The sequence below is a fragment of the Strigops habroptila genome, chromosome 12 (assembly GCF_004027225.2).
Source record: "Strigops habroptila isolate Jane chromosome 12, bStrHab1.2.pri, whole genome shotgun sequence".
Classification (NCBI taxonomy): domain Eukaryota; kingdom Metazoa; phylum Chordata; class Aves; order Psittaciformes; family Psittacidae; genus Strigops; species Strigops habroptila.
The window spans coordinates 10601202-10619733 of record NC_044288.2 but is presented as its reverse complement, the minus strand read 5'-3'; the positions used below and the strand labels follow the sequence as shown (position 1 = coordinate 10619733).

The window sequence follows — 18532 nt, the reverse complement described above, 5'->3', positions numbered from 1 at the left end:
ATCTCACATGTGCTCTGAATACAACACTAGGAAGGAGATTGGAGCCCCGACTCTGATCTTAACCCATTTCCAGTTACATAGGCAAAAATCTGGAATATGGATATTAAAGATGCTATTTTAGCTGTTGCCAAAAATCAGAAATAGGCTCTGCAAGGGAGATGGAATATATAAATCTGTGAAGTTCGAGCATGTCACTACCCTATTCTTTACAGAGCAGAACACTGTTGGAACATTCATTAAAACAACCCTAAATTGATCTTATTTCTTGAAACATTCCACATCCTAAACCCACCTAACAATGCTTTTAGCAATATTTTTCCCCTATTTAATTCACTGAGCTTTCCTTTAGATTTAGAAACCTGTTATAACCAGAAAATTAATTAACATCAATAAATTCATATCAGTTCATTAATAAATAATTAACATTAACAAACTCATATAAATTCACATTGAAGTCAATAGGTAACACCATTTCCCAGGTGAGATTTCTCCAAATCCCATTTCCAAGGCGCACGGGAATTTCTGCGGAGTGCGGGCTTCCCTGGAGCAGGTTTTTTCCCCCCACCTACCAGCTCCATTCATACAAACACCCCCCAGCAAACCTCCTCCCGCTGAGGAACGCCCCAGCTGGGCAGGGGCAGCGGCAGCCGCCCCGTCGCTGCGCTCCCACCCCCGGTATGCTCGGGGCGGGGGGTTCCCCCCGAGGGGCAGGAGCGGCGGCGGGTGCCGGTCCCGTCCCCCCTCCCCGCCGGGGCTGAGGAAGCGGAGGGAGCCGTGGAGTTGCTGTGCATATTAATGAGCCGGCAGCAAGGGCAGCGGGAGCTGTTTTAAAAGAGGACAAGGGAAGGCAAGCGGCAGAGCGCAGGCAGCGCGCAGGCAGAGCGCAGGCAGCGCGCGAAGCGCCAGGGCAGCAGCAGCAGCACCGCCGGGAGCCGCGCTCTGTTCTCCCCTCCCTGGTGAATTCCAGCCTCAAGGACGGGGGAATCGGGGGGACGAACGCGGAGCCAGTAAAGGCAGGAGAACCCGCGGCGTCTCTTTAGGTACCTGCTGCCTCACCATGAAGCTCCTGACAGCAGCGCTGCTTCTGCTGTTCATCGTGATGTGCTTGGCCAGCGCAGAAGGTAAATGGGTTTATTCTCTTTTTTCCCTCGTGTAAACCTCTTTTCTAGTAATTTGTATTTGCATCTTGAGAGCCCTGGGTTGGATTTAGCTGTGCCCTGCAGGTTGGGAAGGAGCGATGCATTCAATTTGTGCGCAGGGTAGCTGCGAGGTTTTGAAGGTGGAAGGAGAGGTAAAATATATCCAACAAAGTTGTGCCTTCAGTGCAAGGCAAACAACTCCGCTCCCAGTGCGGGAGGTCATGCCATGTTCCCTGTTATTCAGGAATATAGCTCAAATACTTCCTTCGGAACAGAGGGTGCCTTTCACAGGGTAATTAGAGCAGAGCTGGATTTGATGTGGTAGCACAAATTGCATCGAGCACCAGCCTGCATTTTCTGCTGTGCACAAAAACGATGGTTAAAAATGCTCAGCTTTTGTCTGGCTGCGAATACACCACAGCATCCATGAGAGGAGAGATGACTGAAAGTCCTACAAAGTCCACAAGAGATGCGAGTGAATGAGAAAGTATCTTAGATGTGCATTTCACTCTATTTAAAGCAAGTTCTGACTCTTTCATTTCCTTTTGTTAAATACAATTACATTTAATCACAGCAGGTGCACTTTAAAACCTCTCATATTTACAAAGCCTCAGAACATAAACCGTATTTCCTAGGGAGTCTCTACCTTTTCCTGGGATAGAGCAGAGAAAAATATTACACTTTTCAAGCAAAACGGCATTACGAAATCCAGCTTTTCCCACCAAGGCTTGAAAGCCCAAAGAGAAGTTTGGATGAGCGCAGGGAAGGGACGCTTGGTATGCGGGAGGTTTTGCAGGCACATGAGAAAATGCTTTCTCTTGTAGGCGTGAAGTGCAAGTGTTCAAGGAAAGGTCCTAAAATAAGATTCTCTAATGTAAGGAAGCTGGAAATAAAACCGAGGTACCCATTCTGCGTGGAAGAGATGATTATGTAAGTTTTCCTTCATTTACTGCTTTCTCTTTCCCTGTCAGCTGAATTGCTTTACCTTATACTGCGTGTTCTTTCTTTGTTCTTTGTTTTCCTCATGCCCTGGCATGCTAATTTCTAGGAATAGTCATTTGCTGAATCAGATGCAATCAATTATGCAATTCTGACCAAAATCCCAGCAATCAGTTTTTGAAACAATATTCTTTTTGCTCAAAGAAATATTTATAGAACAGGAGGCACTAAAAGGATAATCCTTAGTTCAGCTGAAGATAGTGACGAATCCTACTCCGTGCTGCCTGATGTAAACCCCAGAACTATTTATTCAAGTTTTCCTGGTCATGCAGAATAAAAGCAGAAACAGTTTGGGCCATGGTGGTTTCTGCGAGGAAGAAGTTATCCCAAGCAGAGGCAGATTTTTGCCTGTGCTGTACCAGAGCCACCCTCTTGCATTTGATGGGATTACCAAGCATGTAAGAAAACATTTTTCTCCCCATCTCACTGCAAGCTGTGACCATTGCTGCCTTGAGATCCGAAAAGTGATGTAGTGACCAACCGAACAGAGGCAGGCACGGGGATTTCTGACATCAGATGGCTGGTTCAAAGGAAGGGTTTTTAGATTTTAAATATGGGTATTTTGTGGATTTTGTTTCTGTCCAGTTATGTATATATCTTAATATTACCCCAACAAAGCACCATCCAACAGGCACACGGGGCTGGATAAGGACCGGAAGGGCACATTAGCTAAGCAGATCGCACTAAGCCCCTCTGGTACCTAAAAGGGGGAAAAAGGGTCCCTAAAGCAGCCACGGCCCCAGAGCTCCAAGGTGTGATTTACTGCAGTGGTTTTGCTCCCCCGCTGAATGTTTGCCATCCACTTAATCTTAGAAAGGTGCTTTAACAGCAGGATCTGAGTCCTGTCCTGCCACGTACCACCTCCGGCACTCTGTATTGCTCCCAGGGCTAAATCCAACCTACCAAACTGGCACAGGCAAGAAGATACCACAGGAGCCTGATCCTGCCCATGCAGAAATGCCTCACCAGGCTTGGCAGAGGGTGTACGGAGGAGGAACAGATAGCCAAGCTTCCTTATGCTTCCTCCAGATTTACAACAGCATCGCTGTGAGCAGTGCTCAGCTCAGGGAACATCAGAGCCACCTCTTTGAAGCCCAAATGAGCTGGTGGTGACCAAACACTTGCAGAGCACTGCTGCCTAAATCAGTTCCTCGCAGCTTTACTTTGACCTTTCAATAGCAAAAGGATGGTGTAGAGAGCACTAATTCTTCACGTCCCGCTCCAGGCTTGTGCCCGAAAGCAGCTGGTGGCTGGGAAGTATAAAATAAATCTCATTAATGCAATATTTCACTTCCAACCAGAAAGTCAGGAAAGCCGGAATGCCGTGCCGAGCAGTTGCTTTCCCAGGTGGATAGTTATGCCAATACCAAGCTATGTTATTCAAGCCTGGAGGGGTTTTGCTGCAGGGACAGAGCTGTCCCGTCGCTGCTGCTGCCTGCAGGGCAGGGAGGGTGAGCCCGCTGCTGTCACTGCCCTTACAGCTCCCCTAATGCAGTCTGAAGTCAGCATTGAAAACAAACTGAAACTAATATTCCAAGAACAAATTGATCCAGGAGTCTCTGGACAAGGCACAGAGGAGCTAAATTCCTGCAACTGAGTTTTCGTTGCTGCAGTGATCATTTAAAATGAGTTGTTGAAGCTGGGTCCCCTCCTGCCCTCGTCAGAAACTCTCATATCTTTGCATATAGCAGAAACATGATATAAATTATGTTTGCAAAGTAGTAGGTGTGAGGGTGCAGTTTAGGAAGCCTATGGATGAGATACATGGGGGCACGAGGTGCTGGGGGTCACAGACTGACCCAGGGGTGCTCATCACAGCTCTGAAGGCATGGACATACTCAGGAGGATTTAGTCCCTTCTCCATCCCTCTCAACCTCTGCTTGCAGGCCATTGAGGCAACTCCTCACTTAGGGCATCAGCTCCCACAGCTGCTTAGGCATGTTCCCTCACATCCACTGGACCAGCACTCCCAGGAGCAGGGCCAGGTCAGCTCAGGGTACCCAAAAATGCAACCATCCATCCACAGCATCAAAAACTATGCAGGAACTACAGAGGACCAAGGGGCTGCCTTGGAAACACCTCCTCTGCTGTCCAGGCACCAGCATCAAAGCAGAAAACCTACATGTGATGTCAAAGCAATGCATCTCAGCCTGAGAAAAGGCCCAGATCACTTGAGAAGCAAAATGTGCATCATCTTCTCCTCAGACCGCAGGCTCTAGTAAATCCAGAATTGTCCTTTAACTGCTTCTAGTGCCAATGTAGAGCTTGCTGTATTTCAGAGGTGCTCCTGCTCCTCTCCTCCTGCAAATCGGCTTGTCCATCGCTTTCTGGAAATACCCTCTGTGGTCTGTCAGAAGAGAAACCCAAGCTGAGGTCTGGCGTCAGACAGTGCAACCCAGAACATGGCTAGTGAATGGAGAAACTTTGCACCGACCTCAAGTCCCTTAAAACTGGCATACCATGGATTTCACTCCCACTGAAAGCTACAAGAAAAATCACCTTCTCACACATGTACTGATCTCCAGAGGCTGAGAACATCCTTAGAACAGAGATAGTCCACAGATTTTAGAAGTAATCCTTCCCTTTCCGATGCCTGCAGCCAGAGAGTCTCTTTGGAATTCTTCCACTGCTTGCCTATGCATTGGGGAAAAAGCTACATCCTCCCCAAAAACCAACCTGAAAATTACACCTTATCTGTTCGTGACTTTAGCTTACACCCAATAGAGGTAGAGCAGAAAAGGGAGTAGGCAGGAAGGGTAACTGAATGGAAAGAACTATCCGAACACCTTGTATAACTTTGAAATGGTGGCGAGACCTTTAAGTGAGCTCATGCAGGCAACAAAAAAAGCTGGTCTGGGGCACACAGGCACTCTGCTATGTGCAAGTGTTTAAAATACTGTGGACTTAAAAAAAAAAAGAGAAATAAGCAATCAATGAAGCAGGTGTGATCTTTTCTTTTGGATGCCGTATTGGTGAGCATGAAGGAATCTTATCCTCATGCAAAGACCATGTGGTTGTCTGAATGAGCCCTAATTAATTCAGCTATTAAGTTTAAAGACAATATCTGACAGGCAGAGCAAACCCATCGATTAGAAACAGCATGTAAGTCTTCCCGTGGAAGAACTAAGTATAATGGTGGACAATATTGCACTGCACTGATTGATGGTAGCTAAATATCTGCTCCGGTGTTATTACAACGAACTGAAGTATCTGCTATAAAACAAAGAGCATGTAAATCACTGCCCACTTGGGTGAGAGCCCCCTGACTGATTTGGGCATTTGCCTGGAGTGGGAGCAGAGGGACAGCATTCCCATGTTCTTCCCTGTGAGGGTGCTGAGGCGCTGGCACAGGGTGCCCAGAGAAGCTGTGGCTGCCCCATCCCTGGCAGTGTTCAAGGCCAGGTTGGACACAGGGGCTTGGAGCAGCCTGCTCTAGGGGAAGTCGTCCCTGCCCATGACAGGGGTTGGAACTGAGTGAGCTTTAAAGTCTCTTCTAACCCAAACCATTCCATAATTCTATGACTCCAGTAACTGTGCTGTCTTGCATTGCAGCGTGACTCTGTGGACACGGGTGAGGGGCGAGCAGCAGCACTGCTTAAACCCCAAACGCCAAAACACAGTGAGACTGCTCAAGTGGTACAGAGTATGGAAAGAGAAAGGCAGGTAAGTACAGATTTCCTGAATGGGTGAGAGGAAAGTCTCGGGAACAACTTGGGCAATCAGCAGCATTCAGAGAGAGGCCAGGAAAATGCACACCCTGCAAATGCTCCAGCCAGCACGGAGGATGTATTTCATTACCAAAATTACAGTTAGAAATTAACATTCTTGATGTTATTTCTTTCCTGCCACATGCTGCCTCACTTCTATTTTAGGATTAGGCTGTTCCAACTATTAAAAGTAATTATTTTCTGTTAAACTATTCATCAGCAACCATTCTCAGTTATTTACTTACACTCAACTCCTTTCTAGTGGTAAAAAGCCAAGATGAAAAGCTAAATTACTTTCACATGGTCACAAGGAAAGCAGTCAGCAGAGCTGAGAAGAGAGTTCCCTGTCACACACTTCAATATCTGATGATGCAGATATTTGCCAATTTTAACTGGTGTATCATTCCCAGAAAAACAGTAACTTGCTAGTAAAAATCTCTGCCACCTTCTCCCTTGCAAAGATGATTTGTTCTTATTGCAAGTCATCAATCATAGATAGAAGAAAGAACAAGAAACATGAATTCCTGATGGTTGATGACCAGTGCTGATGTCCCTATCCATAATTAAAGGGATCTGCACAACTCCTACCACCTTTCCAGCCATGGCCATAAAGAGCAGTACAGTCCCACCAAACCCTGATCCTCCTCAGCTGATGGGGAACTTGCTCCCCAAAATTGAGCTCAAACAGGGCCAGCAAGCCCCATCTCTCAGCAGGTCCAAGGGTGCAGTGACTCCAGCAGAGCCACGCAGTGCTTGGTGGCTCGGATGATACCACAGTGGGCGCTGAGCCCCCAGCCAGCTTCCCTGATTCCCTGCCAGCTCCCTGTGGCTGCTTCCCAAACAGAGCACATGGAGCAGCCTTGGCTATTGCACAACCACATATTTACACTCTTCCCTTGGTGGTGGCGGTTTGTTTTTCTTACAAGGCTGTCACTAAGATGACGCAGGATGCTCAGCCCCAGGCTTGTGCATTCAGAAAACACACAGGGCTCCCTGAGCAGACCAAGCAGAGGGATACCCTGTGTGGCATCCATGTGCTGCAGGCTACCTCCTGTCTGCAGGTAGCAGCACTGCCCATACTCTCTTCCACAGCCCAAAATAAAAGTCAGCTCAAAGCTTCCCAGCCAAGCAGGGCAGCCAAGCCAAGCTGAAACAGCGTCAAGTGAATATTTCAGACAGAAAGCCTGATTTAAATTGTTTATTATGAGGACTTGATTTATCAGTGCCCTCATTGCCAGCAGTACCAAACCCACCACACTGTTCCCCAGAAAAAGCCAGGGCTCAGCCACACAAACTTCAATCACTTCCACAAAACAGCATTGCCCCTAGTTTTTCCCATACCAGGCTTTCACCCACGGAGCCTGCACAAGTAGAGTTTTCCAGCAGATAAGCCTGTCAAGTAGTCTTCTCAGGACATAAATTAGAAAAACAACATGGAGTCTCATATTATTCCAAACATAAGACTTATTATCTACATACAGCTCATTATATACTTCAATATTTTTATAGGAGATAGGGATTTCCAGCATCCTCCTCCCAGATGCTTCATGGATAACTATCCTGTAACTGCTAAAGTCAACAACTTACTTTCCAATCTACTTAAGCAAAGGCTTAAAGTCTAGGGTTTTGCTGTTTGTGGCTTTATTATTATTTTTACTACTTGGGAGAGATTTGTTTCATTCCTATTTTAAACACCTTGCTTTTGGCTTTCCTTCTGCTTAGGGTTTATGAAGAATAAGAGGAAGCGGCATGAAGAACAGAGCAGACTCCCTTGGCTGGCATAGGACTGGGCTCTGCAGAAGATTATTTCTCTCTCACAGACATAAGACACAATCTATATTATTATAAAGCACTTTTTACCAAGGGTCAGTTTTTACATTTTATAGCCACATGCAAAAGGCTTCCAGATTCCACATGCATCTGTTGCACTTCAGATTTCATACCCGTCTGCTCTGTACTGAGATTGGGGAAACTCATGCTTTTCATTTTAAAGAGGTTGGATTTGGATTTGTTGGGGTTTTTTTTATTGTTATTCATTCATACTTCACTATGATTGCAATCGAGCTTTATAAGCTCATTAAACAAACAGTAATGTTTGTAAAGGTGTTATACAGCCATGTCCCTCACCCTTTCGCAGTGGGAAAGCTTCGGTGCTGTGGTTCTTTGTCATGTTTGCAGCCTCCAATTTAGTCAGGCAAAGCAGGGACCAAAGATGAGCTTGCTGGGGAAGATGCCACTGGAATGTCATGGCTGTAACAGCAGAAGTGAGGTCCCTCAGCCCATCGTCAATGAGTGTGAACATCACTTGTGCACCTCTTCTTCAATGGACTTGAGGTCTTGCTGCAAGGTGAAGCATACCAGATCTCCTATCTAATGTTCCATGCATTAGAAAGCATTTCTAGGTCATTTTTATTACTAAGCAAATGTTTATTTTGTTTTTCGTTTTTGGTTTTTTGGGGGTTTTTTTTTTCCAACTGAAGCTCTTACAGAAAGTTTGTGGCTTCATTACTGAGACATTTTAAGCTTCAAGACTATCGTGTATGATTTCCTAGATTTGTAGCAATGAAAAAAAGCCTTTAAAAGGTACCTTTTTATGAAAAAAATATGATAGGGCAAACATATAAATACCTATGTTTTAGTCACAACATATTCATTATTTTGAATGTAATACTTCAATGTTAAGCAGTGCATTCCTCTTTCTAAAATAACAAAACTACCTTTTCATTTGTAAATATACTCTAGGAAGTCTCCCTGTATTATCTCGCTGTATAATGTACTGTACCGCTAAATTATCATATGCTATTTAAATGGTTGAAATATTTAGAAGGTTGCATGCAGATTTCATATTTCTTTCTAAGACAAATGAAAAAAAGAAATAAAAAATGTATTTAAAACCAGCTAATAGTTTCTCTGGAATTTCCTGGAGCCATCAGGGAGCTTCAGCCACTTCTAATCACTTTTGATTAGATGAACTGGTTTGGGGAAAAACACTGAATCAGAGAAGCTGATTCAGAAATATGACATCTTGATGACACTGGAATTAGAAAACTTTATTCCAGACTAATTTGTTTCCCTTTCTCATTTTGGGATTTGGATTTTACCCAAACATTGAGGAATCTTGTTACATAAAGAAGGGTTGTGCCATGTGCCTATAGCCATTGGTCTAGTGTTATGTTAAATAAGTGCAAATCAACCACTCTGGGTCCATATAAAAACCAAGTAAAACGCAGTGATTTAGACAAGATATCACTTAGATTAGAGAAGGCTGCACACTGGAAATCAGGCAATCAAAACGTTCAAGACACCCTCTCCTCTTTGTGTGCAGTTTTTGTCCTCCCTCAAAGGGAGGGACTTTGCACCCCACAAGGCTCCTAAACCACTTCCCAGCTAAAAAGGAAAGGAAGAGATAGGAAGGATAAAGCCAGCAAGAGTTTAAATGCACGACCAACACAACTCCTGTGACAGTGGTCTTGTGCTATATAATCAAGGCAATGCCTGGCCTCAACTCTAGGGTTTCCTTCAGTTCAGGCAGAAGAAATTATATATATATCTGCATACACACATACTCTGTATAATTATTTACTGTGATGATGCCCTAGCAGAGCTTAAGGAGAAAGAGCTGCTGGATTTCAAAGTATTTTCCCATTCTGCACAAAGACAAAGCTACAAACTTTGGATACTTACTAGTAAAAAGGTTGAGAAAGATCCCAGAGTACTAAAAAAATTAAACTCCTGGGGATATCACAAGGACTGAGCATCTGGACCTGACCTCCAGGCAACCACCAAACCCATGGGCTGCCCCTCTCCTTTCTCGAGTCACATTTTAACAAAATCAGTAGTTTTTCCTTGAGGAGACTGGATTTCAACACACTGACAGGCTTCAAGAAATGGTTTATGCTTATTTAGTGGCTACTGGGCAATGTATTTCCTGGAAAAGTATTGACACAGTTGCACAAGAGTGGTTAACACTCCATTGGGAATGCTGCACACAGCTCCAGTTGCCCAAACGCAGTAGCCTGTGACTCACACCTCACAGGGTATAGCCTGGAGAAGTGACTCCCAGATCTGGGTTCATTTGCCAAACCAAAACCACCAGTAAGAACTGGGCACAGAGGGAACCAACTGCAGTTGTTTTTTCCACTTGCTAGAATGGAAATGAAAGAAAAAGAGCTGTTTGCTTTGATACACGATTCCCTTTAACATGGGATCTGTGCTCCAAACAAAACAACCCTTGGAAACAATGGAATTGAAACAATAAGAGAAAAAACTGACATGGAGCTGTTTTTCCCAGGGCTGTTAAACTGCATCTCCAGGCGAGGATGTTCCCAGAAACAGGAGGAGCATCCTTTGCCACCCCTGATACTGCAGTTATAAAGGGAAATAGTGTCAGAAGGTAACTGCCACACACAAAACTTCAACCTCTTTCCTTCAGACTGAAACATCTCTGCTAGAACATTTAAATCTGTATAAGTAGGTACCTCCTCCACCTAGATTTGGCAGCAACCTTACGGTTGGCTTTTGTTTTCCCCAGCAGATTGCAGGTTGCAAAGCCACAGGAGACTGTTCAGTCCAGCCTCCCTAATATACAGACCATACATCTGTGCTTTGAGATTGAAGAATTAAGCCACCGAAGCACGGTCTGAGCACGCACCAACCAGCCCCAACTGCTCACCAGTTACCAACTCATGCTCCTAAGAGCTCGAACATTCGCAGAGAGCCAGAGCCCTGCTTCACTCTGGGGTGCAGAAGCAGCACGAGCAGACCCCGCAGTTCCTTTACTCATGCACCAATGCTACACCACAACGATGTAAACCCTTCACAGAGCCTCCAAGGAGGGTAGCAGGCAATTGCTTTCCCCCATCCAGCCTGCAATGCTGTTCCCCAGCACACTGCAGCCAGAAGCACAGAAACAGAGCACCAAGCCCTGCACAGGAGACCCCCCCACCCCCCCCACCCCCGGGCATTTAGTATCCACAGGCTGCACCCCAATCACTATCAGATTTTAATAACAGCATAAGGGTGACCCAAGCAGCTGCAGCAAAAGGACGCAATAACAGGGAGACCTGCCTTGCCTTTTCAGTGAGAGTGCTATGTGGGATTAGTAATGTTACCCAGATCCTTTCACCACTTGCCTTTCACTTCTTCATATATGGTCTAGGTCAGCAATGGCCAGAAAGTTTATTAAGCAGCGATAGTGGTGGTCTGTGCGAGACAGCACAGTGCTCTCCGCAGGTCCAGCTGCCTGCTGTGCCCCAGCTCCCCCCAGCCTCCCTAAATCAAGGCATGAGGCCATGCCAGATCACTACTCCCATAGGGACCTTTCCTGACCATGTCCATGAGGTGGGAGAGCTGGCCCTGCACTAATGACGTTTCATCAGGGCTGTGGGACCAAATGTTGGGCTCAATGGTAAAGTCATCAGAGGGGCCTGGAGGTTTGCACTAGTCACCCTGAGCCCTGGGTGGGAAGCTGAAGGCAGTGTTACAGCAACAAAAATGCTCTCCAAGCTAATTAAACCTGAGTTTGGGTCCCTTCTGGACCCATATTTGTATAGAATGGGGAACAAATGTGAATGTGAAACTGGGATAGTCATCACCTTTTTGACCCTCAAAGGTTGCCTCCTTGCACCATCACCTCTACTAATCAGCAGCCCTGTACAGGCAGCAATGCATTAACAGTCCCCAATTCATACTAAAGGTATTAAAGTATTCAATACCCAGCACAGATCCAGAAGTTGGGTTTTGAGCATCCAAAGCATCCTCATTTCTATTAGGCAGCACTACACAAGACAAAGCTGTGCGAGATCAAAGGGATGTTTGGGAGAGAGCAGCAGTCCAGGGTTCAGCCCTGTTCCTTGCCCTTATCAACCTCACAGCACATTGGTGTCCAGCAGCTCTTGGGCCATGGCCAGCAGATCCCAGCTCAGATGACTGCTCTGGAGGAGCGGTGGGGAAAGCAGGGCTGAAAGGACATCTAGTGGCAACCAAAAACCTTCCCAGACAGCCTGGGGACACCTCCACAGCCCTGCGGCTGTCCGCACTATAAATCAGCTTAGAGCCTGCCCATTGCGCCGCTGATGTTGGGAATGCTCTTCCCAGCTCTGCAAGAAAAGCTTCAACTGTTGCATTTCCTTACCCAGGTATGGGAAACCCCCCAAAGCAAAGAAAAAGCAGTTGTATTTTGGGAAACCCGCTCAGGAGTTTACTCGTTGTATTATCCCATTAACGTGAAGCACGCACACTAAGGGCAAAGAGGATGCCTGGCTGCCACTGTGTCCGCAGGAGTCACATCCATCACACCACCATGGGAAACTGGGTTGCAGCACAACCCTGGGAAGACTCATTCCCAAGCCCAAAATGCTTTAGAAACATCAGGAGTTTCTGCCCAATACACCAAACCACGGGGCTTTCTTGCCCAGCAGTTCTCCCTCCTGCCACCAGCTCTCCAGCAAGCCCAGGACCCCACACGTCTGCTGGTCCCCAGGCATTGCATTCAGCTCCTGTCCTCAGGCTGACTTCCCAGCAGGAAAACCCACAGATGCACACTATCACCTCAATGCCTGAAGAAGAGAACTTGCTCCCTCTTCCTGAGCACAAGCACAACTTCATCTAACCATCAAAACAAAGCCAAGATCCCTGGAGGAAATGCTTTGTAGAGATGCAACATGCACGAGCACTTATTTTCTGAGCACTGAGTGACAGGTTGTATTTCTGGTCCTTCTGCCAACCTCTGAAGCACTCAAATCCTCTTGGATATCTCTCTCATCTTCTGCCTGTTCCTATTATCAGCTCTTTGGACAGAGACCAGTCTGACGACACGCATGGAGGGCATCCAGCGCAACAGGAGCTACTCCGCTGTGAGCGGGCACACAGGACCTTGGAGGGAGGGATGGGATGACATGACATGAAGTGACAGGGAGGCAGGCAGCCAAGGCCTGGGAAAATCACCACGCCTGTGTTTTTGTTTTCCTTCCTGCGCGACAAAAGGGGTGAGTGAATTCCTCTTGGATGGGTTTCAGAACCTCCCCCAAAAAAGAGGAAAAAAAATCCTGCTGGTGCTTGCTTAGGGCTGATAGTTACAGGAATAATTATGATTTATTCCCATCATAAATCTCGGAGCAAGAAAAGGGGTTTGAGGTTTGCAAGATTTGCTGGATGACAGAAGCAAAACGCAGCTCTAATTGCCCTTCTTTGTTGTGTTTAATTAAGGATTCTGAAGCAACTGATCTCAGTGGTTTTTTCATGGTTACAAACCTGCATGGAAAAAGCAAATCTTTCTGCAAAGCCACCAATCGAAGCTTTGTTGGTTACTAGGCACTAAGTGTGCTACATCTGAACACTCAGGACTCCCAGAAAAAGAAGCTTATTAAAGGAAAAGAAATGCCACAACAGGCTTTTTTTCCCCCCTTTTCCAGTAGGCTTTGGCAATTTTTAGCTCACTTCTAATCCCGGAAGAAATGTTTTTTGTCTTTGCCCCTCAGCATTTTTGCCTCATTACTGCCCATTCCATTGTATTGCAGAAAAATACTCCATTCCTATTACCTTAATAATTGCACCATTTGGGTTTACTTCAGCTTCCTCTCCAAGTCTAGAAGACTTATCACTTCTGCAACCACATGAAGAAAACCAAACCAGCCTGGAACTCCTCAGCTCCCTCCTTGGGCCAGTAATTCTCAGTCAAGCACTGCTTCCCTCCAGCAAGAACCAGTTTGCTGAGTGTTGCCTCTTAAATTCAAACTGGAAGTGACTGGCAGGGTGTTCTTTCACCATTTTAGTACACAGCTAAAGCAGTTCTGCCAGGGAAACCCAGGTCTTGCTATCATAATCAGTGTCAAATCACTACACCTGACTCCAAGCAATGCCACCAGCCCACAAGCTACCACAGCCACTACACTCAGCCCAGGCTGCATGGGCTCTGTGAAGCTAAGGGATAAAATAGGAAAATACTTGGGACTGCTTTGAATCTGAAGGCACTTGAGACAGTGTTTCTGCAGATACTTGATAAGAGTGGCATACCTGAGGCTGAGAGCAGGACCACTACACACTGCATCCCCAAAGGGAGCTCCCGTGAGGAGGTAGAGGAGGTTTGGTGTTGGCCAGAAGGTAAACACCCAACATTTCAACTGCACAGAGCAACACCCTGAAGAATGAGGCCTGGAAATGCTGATCAATAAAGGGAAAATGGCAAATATAGCTTTAAAATTAATAATGATTTAAAAAGACATCTTGGGTTTTTCATCGCTGGGAAGTGTTCTTTAAGATCAGGAGAAAAGGATGGAGAAAGACAAAATCAGCACAGCTCAGAAGGGAAAACATCGAGTCTGCAGCATTACTGGTCAAAGCAACTGTATCCAACCTTAGAGCAAGCACATCAGGGTCCCAGCCCAAAGAAAAACCCCTTGTTGGTGCTACTGGCCCTGCATCAGCCACACGTGCCAAGAAAAGCCATTGCTCAGGGGTTCAGTTGCTTTTACAGTAAAAGCTGATAGAAGAAGCTGGAAAGCAGCAAGCTCTGAAACCTGGAGTTGAAACAAGTTGAAAGATGTGGTTCTCTCTGGGAAAACCAATCTGCTTCCTGTTTCTTAAAGTTTAGGCTCTATGCCATCTGTGCCATGATAATCCAAATAGCTGACTGAATGCCAGTTCCCTGTTTTAAGGGTAATTACAGCGAGCTGTAACCTGCAGGAGAGGAGGGCTGGGGGCACAGCTCCAGCCCCTGGTTAGGATCCCAGGATCAACAGGAACTTACTACAATGACTCATTACTCACATATATACACATATATATTTATATACACACACACAAATATAACATGGAATTGATAATACTCCTTTTCTTCACCCATCTTTGACCTCATCTTATTTGTATAATACACTCTGTAGCTAGTCCAATTCCCTTTTCTACACAAAGAATCATGAACGCGGCTAAAGCCTGCAGTGGAAAATAATAAAGGAAACCAAATAGAAATAAAGAATGGTCACAAAGCAACGAATAATGGTAAAACAAACTATTTTCCATGTTCTGGGCGTACTTTTCCCCACGTAAAACAAGTACCTGGGTGTCCCAGCCGAGCCTCCACGCAGCGCTATCCGTCCGGGCAGCACAGAGTCGGTTCGGAACGGCAGCTTGGTAGAGATTGACACCTTGTGGCTGTTTCTATCATTCACAAGTCAGGAAAGGGAATTTCTTGCTTTTTCTGGCCTGTGGGTGGAGTTGGAGATGAAGAGCTGAATTCCCAGCACCTGGCACGTAATGAGTGGGGTTGGGGTCATTAACAGGTTAATGAAGATAAATAACACCAAACACTAAAACCTACAATAAACAAAGTCATCCCCTGTTTGTTTCTAGGGAAAAACCATACAGAAAAGACAAAAAGATCCTTTAGGATAGGTGCCATCTGTATACACATGAAGCCCACAAGACAAGCAATAAAGAAGTGACCTTGTGGATGATGTTTCTCTGTGATTTTACAGCCCCATCGGATCCCCTTCTCTGCTTGCACAGTGGGGTAGGAGGCTGGGAGCCCTTCTTTGACAGCTGCTCTGGAGTAGAGTAGCTGCAGCAACTCCAGAGAAGTTATCTCTAATTCCCACTGGAATAAACGGAAACAAGCTCCAGACCTGAAATGCATTAAACCTGATGTGAAATTAAAGCCAATATTTTGGGGTTTATCCAAGAGGTTTAAAACCAAGTGATGTCTATAGTCTGAAGAAGAAGTACATTCACTTAATAATTAGCAATTGCACTTATTTTATTATTTATCTGTGAACACAGAATTTATTGCTATTTAATACATGCTTAAATTGGAAAAGAAAGCAGCATCCCTGCAGCAGAGGCTCAGCTGAAATACATCAGCCAAACCTGTCTCCCCTCATTAGTAAAAAATGTTTCAGAGGAGCTTGTTACTGTGGAGTGCATACAGCCCCAAGGAAAGAAACTTACCTAGGACAAGATTTACTTTCCCTTCTCATGCTGCTCCACTGCCTAATTCCCTGACTACTAGAACTAGTATTTATTTAGCATTTTACGTACCATCCCAGTAGCTCTATCATTAGGTACCAGTCCCACCAAACCCAGCACTTTGCACCCACATGCAGCCTGGGAGCTTCCAAGTGTAGTTTAACATTCCGCTTGGATTTTTCTCTTTATACCCTGAGACATTGTCATAAAGAAATAGTGAAAGAGATACTTGGCTGTCAGTGTGAGGGAGAGCAAGACTGAGTCCCTCGCCTTCACTGTAGCTGCTTACACTAACAGGAGGAGGATTCAGGCTAGAATTCAAGATATTTATGCCTCTGGTTTTGTCCCTGAAGAATAGGAACTAAAAGGATATATTGCACATATAATACTGAGGCTGCAAAGCAGCCCGCTTAAATGGATAGACAGAGACCATTTAAGCCACTGCAAAGTACGCCTGTAAATCCCAGAAAGCAGAGCAGATCTACAAGTTATATGCCATTTGCTTTTAGCTAAGTTTAACGGAATTTATTTGAAAATCAGTGGACATCCTTTAAAAAGCTGAGTTAGTGCAGAAAAAAAGAGGGTTCTTTAACAAAAGTCAGGTACCATCTCAGAGTGTTTCCACTAGAGCAGGTTGCTCCAAGCCCCTGCGTCCAGCCTGGCCTTGAACACTGCCAGGGATGGGGCAGCCACAGCTTCTCTGGGCACCCTGTGCCAGCGCCTCAGCACCCTCACAGGGAAGAGCTTCTGCCTCAGAGCTCATCTCAGTCTCACCAGAGCAGGTTTTGATTTGCTAAATAAACCCCATGGACAGGAGCTCTTCTGGAGCCCAGGGCAATGCGAACCTCTATCCTACACAGCCGAGGTTGCAGCTCTGTGCCTTGGGGTGTCACCCTCGGCCCTCGCATGGCCAGGACAGTGAGAACTGCACCCCAAAGGCTGCACCCTGGGGTCGGGGTGCAGGGTCCTGCCTGGCATGGCCCAGGGCCGCTGTCTGGAGCTGTCTCTTTGCCTTTTCCATCTGCCCCACTCTTCCCAGGCACCAGGATTCCCACAAGCAGCAGCAGGTCCCTGCCTGACTCTTTTGGGATGAATTCACCTGCTTTTATTTATCATTGTTTTTAATCAAGGGGTTGTCAGCTTCTTCCTCACTGATACACTGATACACTGATTTTATTATAGGTGGCCTCCATTTATACATAATATATTTATACATAAGATTTATACATCCAGCCTCCTTTGATGTGATAAGCATCCTGATGTTTTCATGCTGGTGTCCCTTTACAGAGGGAGGGTCAAAACAAAAATCACAGACAAACCTTTTCTACCTGCAATGAAAACTTGCAGGTGGATGCATTTCAAAATTACTCTCTCCTTAAAAACACATGAAGCATCTCATTTTTCTTTTAGGTATGTGCACTCTAATTGACAGAGCAAAGCAGTGACTGAGGTGTGATAGGAAATTTTCATCAGGATGAGCTGGGAACACCAGTGTCACAGCCTTCCTCTGCCAGTTTGTGTGCAGATGTACATATCATCATAGAACCAAGGAATGGTTTGGGTTGGAAGGGACCTTAAAGCTCATCCAGTTCCAACCCCCTGCCACGGGCAGGGACACCTTCCACTAGAGCAGGTTGCTCCAAGCCCCTGTGTCCAACCTGGCCTTGAACACTGCCAGGGATGGGGCAGCCACAGCTTCCCTGGGCACCCTGTGCCAGCGCCTCAGCACCCTCACAGGGAAGAGCTTCTGCCTAAGATCTAAATATATGTGTTCACATGTGCATGCGTGTGATTGTATGTGTGTGCACACATATGGGAGTGTGCACAAGCGTATGGGTACACGGCTATATGCACATACGTGGTGGGCACACACAGATGTACTCATGTTCACACACGTGTAGTGTGTGCACATCAGCAGGGGGGTTGCTCCCCAGCCTTGCCCTCCCGCCCTGAAGCCCAAGGAAGGAAACAGGGAATTCTCTTGCGGGTGCAACCCTTGTACGTACAATGCCAGGGAAGGGATTATACCAGGGATTAACATTTTAAACTCCCCTACCAGACCTACTCACTCAAAGATCCTCAGGCCGGTAATCGTATTACTGTCCCCGGGATTACTGCGTTCCTGAGTTCTAACCTGAATTTGGGGATAATTCAGTGAGAGCTGCCCCCAAACCCCTGCACACCCCAAGCTCAGGAGCTGCTGCATTTGGGGGTTTCTCCTTTTCTTTAGCCATTCTCTCCGTTCCCCCTGCCATGGCCGGGAGAAGACTCCACAAGCGCTTTTCTTGTCGCCTGCCTCCTCCTAATTCCCAGTAATTTATCCCGTATTAAAACTCCCTTAAGGAAGAATGGCCCAGGATCCAACACCTGCTATGCAAATGACAGCAAATCCCCTGGGCCCCTGTGGTGGGGCGATGGGGACCAGGGGCTGCCGGTGGTCCTGGAGCATCCTCCTCCCCTGGCCACAAGACTCCATCCCCAGAGCCAAGGGGGGACCCCTGGAACCCCACCAAGAGTTCGGGCTCAATTTCATCCCATCCTTATGGTGCTTCAATTGTTCCAGGTTATCTTTATTGCAGTGAAAAGAAACTAAACATAAAAGCTAAGCAGAATTATTGATATGGAAGGTATAAAAGAAAACCTGAGCATCTCAGCATGTAGTTGAGCTTCCTGCTTTGCACTTTGTTTCATCCACAGGGCAGTCAATGAATTTTGTCCCTTTCTTTTAGG

The 18532-nt window shown here is 46.1% G+C and overlaps 2 protein-coding genes across 2 annotated transcripts in view; one reads left to right on the top strand and one right to left on the bottom strand.

The window, feature by feature from the left end:
• Positions 1 to 14950, bottom strand: part of LOC115615819 — a 76715-nt gene extending 61765 nt beyond the window's left edge. The window contains exon 1 of the mRNA XM_030504444.1: positions 14897 to 14950. The gene's annotated coding sequence lies outside the window, so the exon portion shown is untranslated. The remainder of the gene's footprint in view (positions 1 to 14896) is intronic.
• CXCL14 (C-X-C motif chemokine ligand 14) lies at positions 520 to 8742 on the top strand. Its single transcript, XM_030504448.1, has 4 exons — positions 520 to 1121; positions 1964 to 2069; positions 5691 to 5801; positions 7568 to 8742. Exons 1-4 carry the CDS (start codon positions 1058 to 1060, stop codon positions 7581 to 7583), a joined length of 297 nt encoding a protein of 98 aa, XP_030360308.1. The 5' UTR covers positions 520 to 1057; the 3' UTR covers positions 7584 to 8742.
• Positions 14951 to 18532: the final 3582 nt, after the last annotated feature.

Excerpts from the sequence above, each read along its gene's own strand:
- CXCL14 (XM_030504448.1), top strand. The coding sequence starts at position 1,058 with ATGAAGCTCCTGACAGCAGCGCTGCTTCTGCTGTTCATCGTGATGTGC. Across the intron at positions 1,122-1,963 it reads GTGCTTGGCCAGCGCAGAAG|GCGTGAAGTGCAAGTGTTCA; the intron begins GTAAATGGGTTT and ends TTTCTCTTGTAG. Across the intron at positions 2,070-5,690 it reads TGCGTGGAAGAGATGATTAT|CGTGACTCTGTGGACACGGG; the intron begins GTAAGTTTTCCT and ends CTTGCATTGCAG.